This window comes from Camellia sinensis, chromosome 1, assembly GCF_055761805.1.
Source record: "Camellia sinensis isolate YWXY chromosome 1, ASM5576180v1, whole genome shotgun sequence".
Lineage (NCBI taxonomy): Eukaryota > Viridiplantae > Streptophyta > Magnoliopsida > Ericales > Theaceae > Camellia > Camellia sinensis.
The window spans coordinates 88,724,787-88,734,904 of NC_138961.1; the positions used below are offsets into that span (position 1 = coordinate 88,724,787).

Genomic DNA, 10,118 nt, shown 5'->3' on the forward strand with positions numbered 1-10,118 from the left:
TTGACCGGTTCACTAGGCTAACCGGTTGTGAGGTATGTCAGCCTCCACCCCGTCCTACCTTTATTCTCGGTCACACGAAGCCCACTTATCTCGGCTGGTCGGTCAGAAGCGTGCCGGCCCTAACCGCGTCCATAGTCTAGCGCGGGTTGCTCTTAGCTTAGTCATCAGACACTGCTACGTGCTCGGCCGCGTTATAGCTCGGCCATGCATTGGTTCATGTCTGGCCGGTCGACCTCTCCGGCCGTGCAAGTCAGGCCGCTAGGCCGAGCAAGAGAGGAGTCTGCTGGGCGGCGTGCGGTTCGTCATGATCGGCGTTATCGTAGCTCGGCCAAACTAACGCACAAATCTCCCCTCTCAATTGCCCTTTAACCCCATCCGACCTAGTCGTGATTGGGGTTACCATCGTGACTAAGCTAACGGATGAGTTGCGCCATCACCAAGCCGAGCATGATAGGGGGCATATCCATAGCCGAGCTGTCCCGTTTGGTCGGCCATTTCCTCCACAGTCTTATCAAAGGTCGTACAGCCGTACTGACAGCTGCGTTTCCAGTGGCACGTGGCTTCATGCCATTGGGTCGTGCAGCCAGCTGTTCTGCACGCGCAGAATTCAAACGGTGCAGCCGTCTGGGGTTCCTTCCCCCCTCTTTTGTATTCCAACGAAGGGCCTAAAACCCTTCACTTTTCACCTTCTCTTCCACACAAACCCTACACCTCTCAAACCTTCGAACCCCCAAGATCACTGCCATTACTGTCTCTGTGCTACATCCTCCATTTCAGATCCTTTCGAAGGCCGCAATCGAGCTCTCGAGGTTGCGTTCACCCTCGCATCTGTCCCCCTGGTAAGTTACACTACCCTCCCTTGCATTTTCTGTTTCCATTTCTCAAAATTTTTTATACATGTTCTTCGTGTTTTTTTTTTTTTTTTTTTTTTTTTTTTTTTTGTGACCACCAGTGCCTCCTTTCTTTGCTTAGAACCTGCACACCCTAGGGCAAATGGGAACGTTGAGAATGGAAGGGGCCTCTGAGCCCCCTGTTCCTCCTTGGTTCAAATCAGTTCGCCCCACTTCTGGGATGAACAGTTTAAATCTGGGTAGAACCGAGCTAAACGCTCATTTAGATCCATAGGTAGAGCTATAGCCGCGCAAAAACTGGTTTGTGGCTTCTTACCGAGGTCGCAACTGAGCTGAATACTCTAATTAGATTGGTAAATAGGAACGCACCGAGTTGTAACTTGAGGTCTCCACTTCAAAGCCTAACCGAGCTGAATACTCCATTAGATCTGCAAATAGGAATGAACCAAGCTAGGAAATCGACCAAGTAGTCTAGCCACGATAGGGGTCAGGCCGGTAAAACACCAAAAATCCTTCACCGAGCTATTTCCAATAGGAGCCGTGGAATTTATGCCGTGCTAACCCTTGGCCTCATTTTTTAACAATGTAGAACAAACTAGGACCGATCAGTTCAGTCAAGAACCATCACTGGTGGAGCTTAAAGACCGAGCAATTACACCAAACGTTTTTGTCTGAGGTACAAGTTAGTTCACCAAATAAAACCGAGATAGATGGGCAAGTACCAATTCATGGTGAGCTTGCCCGGTGCGATGGCCGAGTTTCGTAGGGAGTACAACATCCCAGATGACGTCGTCTTAGAGCTCGCCAAAAAGGGAGACACCCCTTGGGGGGATCTAGACCGGTGCCCCTTCACCGTCGTATCAATAGTAGAGGGAGGGCTCCGCTTCCCGGTTCAACCATTGATCTGTGAATTTTTGAGGCAGACAAGGCTTTGCCCGACCCAAGTTTCAAATAACACTTACAAAATAATAAACGGGGTCGCCGAGCTGAACCGGAGGCTCGGTCTCAATCTCGGTCTGGCCGAAATTTTCCATCAGTATAGTCTAAGTAGAAATAAGAGTGGGCTTTGCTGGTACCTCAAAGTCAAGAAGGGCCGAACAAAGCTAATAGAGGGCAACCCGGACAAGGAGACCAACAACGACGACTTCTTGTGGGTGTCCGGTCGCTATGAGGACACCGAGGCACCCATACCGGGATGGTATATTAGAAAGGATTTTGGCAGTGCCGGTGAGTCGCTCGGCTGACCGCGCTATTTTCTTTGTGCATCAATTACTTTCAATGCCGATCTAACACTTGTCTTCTTTTTGCAGATAAGCACCTAGCAGCAGACTACTACCAGGCCAACCAAGAGGCCATCAGAGCCCTGCTGTGCCATCCTGCTGAGGAGAGGGAGGCTGCGAAACTGCTCGGCTTCGAACAGACCTACCACTACACTGCGCCGCGCAAGAGCCAGGTTATTGATTTTCTGCGTGCGCCAACCCCAGAACCGGATCCAAACCTACCACTGATCAGGCTTATTCCACTCACCGCCGAGCAAGAAATGGCGAAAATCAGGGCCATCAAGTCCATGATCACTGGGGAAGGAGACAAGTCCCAAAAACCAGAGGCAACCGGGGGGACATCCTCCACACCTGCCGGGCAACAAGAAGGGGCAGTACTGGCGTTTGCCAGCAAGCAACCGGCTGGTCGGTCTAAGAAGCGCCGAGGAATGAGCAAAACGGGCCGCGTCTAGCGGATGAAGACTCTACCGACCGCGTCTCCACTGAGCTCGGGGACCAGACCGAGCAACCACATGTCGGCAAATTCAAGGGCCCAGCCACCCCCCCAGTCTGGGCGCCCGAGTTCAAATACCAGGGCAGAGCAGTTTCTACTGAAGACTCTGTCTACGCGGACAAGGACTACTCGCTTGGTTTCAATTTGACCAAGGGGTTGATCTTGCTTGCTGATATGAAAAAACACGACGAGCTTTCCGACCTCAAGGTCCTCCGCTCGGCGGCGAAATCCATAGTGCTGGTAAGTTCTCCATTCTTTGCGTCAACTGTTTGCTCAGTTTTTGCTAGGTTTCTCGAATACTCATGATCTCTCGCTTGTTTTCAGGCCGCGCAAAAGAACTATTTGGCCCACGACCGAATGATCAAAGTGCGACAGAGCCTGCGGGATGCAATAGCTGAGAACAAGGCCCAAAAGGCCGAGATAGCGAAGATTAAGGCCGCGCAGGAAGCGGTTGAGGCCGAACGAGATAACCTGAGCCAAAAGGTCGACCGAGCTGAAGCGGACAAACAGCGGGCCGTGAAGTCGACCAAAGCCCGGTATCTCGCCGAGCAGAGGAAGCTCCGCGATGCCCATAAAGAGGAGAAAGATAAGGCGGTTAGCGACGCCGAAGACAAGGGCTATGCTCAAGGCAAAAGAACGTATGAACGGCAGGTGCAGGCGACCAAGGACATCTTTTTCCAGTGCGGTTGGAAAGCCGCCGTGGAGAAAGTTGGCCTTGGTCAGGATGCTGACATGTTCCTACATCCGCCTGCGGCCTTCATACCGTACTATATGCAGGCCTATGCGACTGCCATGCAGAAGAGGCTCATAGAAGAGGCCAAAAAGGAAGCCGCGGAAGAAGCCGCCGCCGCGCAACAAACCGAGCAAACTTCTCCTGAAGCGTCTCAGGATGCTGAAGATCAAGTAGCCGATCAGGAGGTAGTCGCGGCGGAGGACGCGGATGATGGGTTAGAAGAAGGCCTGCCCGAGCATAGCCCGGAGGTGACCAAGCAGACTCTGGAGGTCGCCGAACAGACGGTTGATCTGGAGTTGGACTGAAATGCCTCTTATTTTCTGCTTTATTTTCGTCTCGTCTTTCTTTGTTTAATGTAACCGGGCTAGGGCCCTACAATTGTAACGCAATTTCGTTAATCAATGAAATTTGAACTTTTTGCCCATTTAACTTCTATTGATTTTTGGCTTCGACATGCAAAATTTCCATAAACGCGTTCAAACTTCAACTGGCAGCTCGGCTCCTTTGGAATTTGAAATGCACCTTTTAAAATGTCGAGCAAAATATGCCCGACTCGAAATTAAGGGCTCATGAACGCGGCCGAGCAAAATCAGCTTGGCCTTGAGGGGTTTTCAAACTTTATAAAATTCCAGTACTTTAATGTGACCGAGCAAAAACCAGCTCGCCCTTTCAGTTGGGTAGATTGCCAACATTTCTTTTCTGCCGAGTAAAGTCAGCTTGGCTTTTTATCGGTTGGACAAAACTCCAACATTGTGAATCCTGCCGAGCAAACTCCGCTCGTTTTCCATATTGGACAAGACACCAATATGGCAACCGGGCCGAGCAACATCAGCTCGGCCCTTACATTGGGCAAAACACCAATGTTTCAGTTAAGTTGGTCATGACGCCAACATTTCAATCGGGCGAGCAAAACCAGCTTGGCCCTAATGCGAATTGGTCCATACGCCAATTATATCGTTGGACAATGCACCAACTGTTTGTGCGGTCTGCTTCCATTTCAGCGAGGGGAAATCAGTCCGGTCCCATTCAGGTCGGTCCCTTCCCCCTGGCATCCATAATTGCCTTGCGTCCTTGCGAATTCATTGTACAATGATGTAATACCAAACAACAAGAGTGCTATTTTTCATTACAAAAAGCATTGCTATCTTTTACATTAAGTGCCAAAAGGCTAAAGGTCTAGAAAAGCTAAACAACTCAAGCAAATTACATCTTAAAAGTAAAAGACCTTAAGGTTGGCCATATTCCATGGTCTGGGGACAGCCTTGCCATCTAAATCTTCCAGATGGTATGCCCCTTTACCAGGAAGACCAATCATCTTGTAGGGTCCTTCCCAATTTGCACCGAGCTTTCCTTCGCTAGGGACTACTGTGTTGCCAAGCACCTTTCTTAATACCCAGTCCTTAATCCTGAACAGCCTGGGGTGCACAGCCTTGTTGTACTTTTTGGAGAGTTCTTGTTGATAAGTCGCTCTGTGGATCAATGCTCACTCCCTCATTTCTTCAGCAAGGTCCAACTCCAATGCCACCGCTTCATTATTCAGATCTGGCTGGAAGCTTTCAAAGCGGATGGTTGGCATGCCAATTTCCAACGGGATGACGGCCTCCATGCCATAGGCCAAAGCAAATGGTGTTTCCCCGGTTGACCGCCTTGGCGTAGTGCAGTATGCCCAGAGCACATTGGGGAGTTCTTCAGCCTACTTGCCCTTAGCCTTCTCAAGCCGCTTCTTCAGCCCATCCAGGATGGTCTTGTTTGAGGCCTCTGCTTGACCATTCGACTGAGGATAGGCCGGTGTCGAATTGTAGAACTCGATCTTCAACTCTTCGCAAAACCTGCGAAAGAGTTTACCATCAAATTGAGTGCTATTATCCGAGATAAGGGCCTTGGGTATACCGAAACGGGTGATAACGTTTTGCCATACAAACTTCTTCACGTCCTTTTCCTTTATGGCCGCTAGTGGCTCGGCCTCAACCCACTTGGTGAAATAGTCGGTGGCGGCGATGAAGAACTTGAGATTTCCCGGCGCAGCTGGGAGTGGCCGAACAATATCCAACCCCCAAAGTGCGAACGACCAAGGACTTGTGAGAGGGAGCAAATCTCTAGCCGGCTGGTGGATCTGGTGGGCGAACTTTTGACACTTCTCGCACCTGCGAACATATTTTTGCGCATCTGCCTGCATGCGCGGCCACCAATAACCCTGAGAGATTGCTCGGTAAGCCAAGGATCTGCCCCCAGTATGGCTGCCACAGATGCCTTCGTGTATCTCGTAGAGGAAAGCCTCCACCTTGGCGGGGTGGACACATTTCAAATATGGCCCGGTGAAAGATTTCTTGTACAAGGCCCCGGATGGAGAGAGCCAAAACCGCTCTGACTTTGCCCGGATCTTGTGTGCCGCCTTCTTTTCTTCTGGTAGAATTCTATCTTTTAGGAAGGCGATGATAGGATCCATCCAAGAAGGGCCCAAGTCGGTGCAAAGTACCTCGGCCACTTCTGGTTCTTCTATACTTGGCCGCGGTAAAAATTCTATCATCAAGGGGTTGGGAAAAAATGTCTGAGTAGAAGCGAGCCCGACCAACTCATCAGCCGTGTTGTTTCCTTCGCGGTTGATCTGCTCTACCCTTATGGCATCGAACTTCTTGATCTCTGCGCGCACCAGCACCTGATACTTGGCCATTCTTTCATCCCTGGCCTCGTACTCCCCTGAGACTTGATTGACCACCAGCTTGGAATCGCTGAACACCATCAGGGCCGACGCTTTCATTCTTAGTGCGCTTCTTAGCCCGGCAAGGAGGGCTTCGTATTCCGCCTCGTTGTTGGATGCCGGGAAACCGAGCGTAATTGCTTGTTCAATGATCATTCCGTCTGGTGAAGTCAGGACGATACCCAGCCCGGCCCCATGTCTGTTGGATGCCCCATTGACGAAAAGTTTCCACATCTCGCTGACAAACAGCCTCCAGCAATCAGAAGGGTTTTGGGAACTCCTCAAATCCAAGTCTCGGGTTGGCTCATTCTGGTCTCTTTCCTCGTCATGGTTGACTTCCTCCTTCATCGAGTTATTCGCCTTCGCTGGTTCGGCCGCTCTTTGCCCTTCCTCCTCTTGGACACCAACACTTGTTTTTGTTGCCAGAACCATGGGTTGTGCTAAATCCGCACCAACCAAATCAATTGGGCAGACTGGATGCATCCTAGGGGCAAATTCCACCACAAAGTCAGCAAGTGCTTGAGCCTTAATTGCGGTGCGCGGTCGGAACTTGATGTCATATTGCCCTAATTCCACGGCCCATCTCAAAATTCTCCCAGTGAAGTTTGCCTTTTCAAAAAGCACATTGAGCGGGAACTCGGTTAACACAGCTATTGTGTGGGCATGAAAATAGTGTACCAGCTTTCTTGACGCCATCATTAGGGCCAGCGCCAATTTTTCCAAGGGAAGATATCTCGTTTCGGCTGGGAGCAGAGTCTTGCTTACATAGAAGATCGGTAGGTGCTGGATGCCTTCAGCACGAACCAATACCGCGCTGACTGCGTGTTGAGAGACAACCAAGTAGAGGTACAACTCTTCGCCCGACTGAGGTGTGACCAAAATAGGGGCTGAGGAGAGATATGCTTTCAGGTCTGCTAGTGCGTGGTCGCATTCATCATCCCAGAAGAACTTGGACTTCAAAGTTTTAAAGAAGGGCCTGCAACGATCAGAAGACTAACTGATAAATCTGTTCAATGCGGCTGCCATCCCGGCAAGATGTTGCATGTCCTTCGTGGAGTTAGGACGCTCCAGGTCTTGTATAGCCTTGATCTGTGATGGGTCAGCTTCAATCCCTCGATTTGTGATCAGAAAACCCAAAAACTTCCCGGTGCCGACTCCGAAGGCGCATTTGGAAGCATTCAAACGAAGCTTGTGACGTTTAAGTATAGCAAACATCTTTGCTAGGTCGGAGAGGTTCTGAACTTTCTCCTTACTTTTCACCACCATATCGTCGATGTAGGCCTCCATGGTGCGGCCCAGCATTGGGGCGAACATCTTTGTCACCATCCGTTGAAAAGTCGCCCCGGCGTTCTTTAGTCTGAACGGCATGACTTTGTAGCAATATAAGCCTCTGGGGGTTGTGAACGACGTGATCTCTCTGTCCGGTTTATACATGGCTATCTAGTGGTAGCCGCGATATGCGTCCAAGAAGCTAAACCTCTGGTGGCCAGCTGTTAAGTCCACCAGCTGGTCAATTCGTGGGAGGGGAAAGCTATCCTTGGGGCAAGCTCGGTTGACGGTCTTGTAGTCAACGCAGACTAGCCACTTGCCATTCTTCTTCAGATCAACCACCGTGTTGGATATCCACCGAGGGTATTGCACCTCCTCTATGGCCCCAGCTTCCAACAAATTCTTCACTTCTTTTGCCACCACTTCAACATGGTGCAAGGCTGAGCGGCGCGTCCTTTGAATGACTGGCCGTGCATTGGGGAAGACATTCAACTGATGACAAATGAAGCTCGGGTCGATGCCAGGCATGTCGTAAGGCGTCCAGGAAAAGGCATCCAAATTGGAAACCAAGAAGTTGACATAATCCATCCGCTCGGCGCTAGACAAGGATGATCCCAAGAGGAAGAATTTAGTTGGATCGTTCTCGTCAATGCGCACTTCTACCAAATCTTCGACCGATTTTTCCTCGGCCTTTCTTCCTACATCTTCAAGGACCTCTTTACCCTCGGGCCCCTCAATCATTTGGACGAACCCTTTGGCCGCTCGGCTGCCATTTACCGCAACGAAGCATTGTTTCGCCATTACTTGGTCCCCCCAAACTTCCTCTATTTGTCCGCTTGGTGCTGGAAAGCGCATGACTTGGTGGAAGGTCGAAGCAACTGCTTGCTTGGCGTGCAGCCAACCCCTGCTTAAGATCAAGTTGTAAGTCGATGGAACTTTGAGCATCCAGAACTCTACTTGCTTTACGACCGATCCCGCTTTGACCGGCAAAATAATCTTTCCGATTGGCCATTCTGGCTGTGAGTTGAAGCCGACCAAAGGGGACGTTGCGGGGGCCAAGTCCTTGTCTTCCAACTTCATTTGTTTAAACGCATCATAATACATAATTTCTACCGAACTCCCCTGGTCGATCAAGATTCTCTTGATGTCAAAGTCTTTGACGCGAAGAGTGACTACTAAAGCATCATTGTGCGGCATCTGAACTCTTTCCAAGTCCTTGGTCGAGAATGAAAGGATGTCCCTCTCTTCGGTCTTTCCCTTCTTCACAGCAGGCTGAACAGAGAGCACTTCCCTCATGTGCTCGGCCTTCTTGATCATCCCTCTCAGCTCGCAGACCTTGGCCGGTTCAATGATGCCATGGATGACATTGATTACACCTTGCGGGGGCGCTTCTAGGGCGGCCAGGCCGTTTGGCTCGGCTTGGTCCACTGGCGTGGCCTTGATGCCCCCATCTATGTATTGGTCAAGATGCCCCGCCACCACCAACTCCTCTAAGTGTTGTTTGAGCGGCAAGCAGTCCTCTGTTCGGTGCCCCCGCTCTTCATGAAAGGTGCAGCGATATTTTGAATTGAAGCCCCTCTGCGCACTCCCCAACTTGGCTGGCCAACGGACGAAGGGTTCACCTCGAATCTCGCTCAAAATGCGGTAGATGGGGATTTTAAATACCGTGGTGATTCCAGTTCGTGCCTTTAATTTTCTTTTGGCATCCTCCGCTGCATCACGGGGAGTGCCAGCCCGGTCGTTTCGGCGACCCTTGTTTCTGTCATCACGATTTGAACCATGGCACTGATCGTTTGACCGGTTGTTTGGGCGGTTATCCTCCAGCCCAACCGAGTGAACTCTCCCCGCCACCCTTCTGTCCGCCGCGACCGGATTAGCCATCTTGGTCGCGGAGGCGGCATCATCCTCCACACGAATGTGCTCATTGATCCGTTTCATCAATGACTCCATGGTTGTGGGTTGATGCATCGTGAGTGAATCTCGCAGCCTATGTCCGACTGGGAGACCCCGTTTGTATTAAGTGATCGCCAGATTAGTGGGGCAGTCGAGGATCTCATTGTAAGTTTCCCAGTATTTCGCATTGTATGCCTTTAACGAACATCCAGACTCCATCTTGACGCCCAGGAGATGGTTGACCTTCTTCGGTGTTCGTGTGTTAGTTTTGAATCTGGTGACGAAGGCTTTCGCTAGTTTCTGCCACCCCTCAATACTCCCCTCCGGGAGCCTTTCGAACCATTTCAAACCCTGCTCTCCCAAGCTTGCTAGGAATATGAGGCACATCAAGGCGTCGTTGCGCCGGTGTCCAGCCATTACTTGCTGGTAATGGCTCACATGCATGTATGGATCCGTCTTGCCGTCGTACAAAGTGACTTTGGCTGGTGGAATCCGGCGGGGAGTAGCGTACTCTCAATCTCTGCAGACAGCGGCGTGGCTGTAAGTCGCGCCAGCTCTTTGTCCACCAGCGCAGGGGCCATCACTTTTGGGGCTGGCATTGCCACTTCCTCACTACAACGAACTGGAGCGCTTAACCTCTGCAATGCCGGCACTCTCCGAGCCTCCCGACGGTGCGCCCTCTCCTCCAATACATCCCTCAAGTCCCTGGAACATATGGAGAAAGAGGATCCCGACATCGGCGTCGGGCGAGAGGGGCGGTAGGTGCTGTCGCGAGAGAGGGTCCTGCCCTCTCTTTGGTCGGAATCTCCAACCCCGTAGTTCCTGGTGATGGAGAGAGAGTGAGTCCTCCCATGGCGGCGACTGCTACTACGAGGGGACGGGGTGCGCTCACTGAGGTTGC

At 51.2% G+C, this 10,118-nt stretch overlaps 1 protein-coding gene across 1 annotated transcript; it reads right to left on the reverse strand.

The window, feature by feature from the left end:
- Positions 1-7,048: 7,048 nt before the first annotated feature.
- On the reverse strand, positions 7,049-9,274 carry LOC145806095 (uncharacterized). Its single transcript, XM_082901870.1, has 3 exons — positions 8,990-9,274; positions 7,634-8,398; positions 7,049-7,495 (listed from the first exon to the last, which is right to left on the reverse strand). The coding sequence occupies exons 1-3, from the start codon at positions 9,272-9,274 to the stop codon at positions 7,049-7,051; spliced, it is 1,497 nt and encodes a 498-aa protein (XP_082757996.1).
- Between the last annotated feature and the right edge of the window lie 844 nt (positions 9,275-10,118).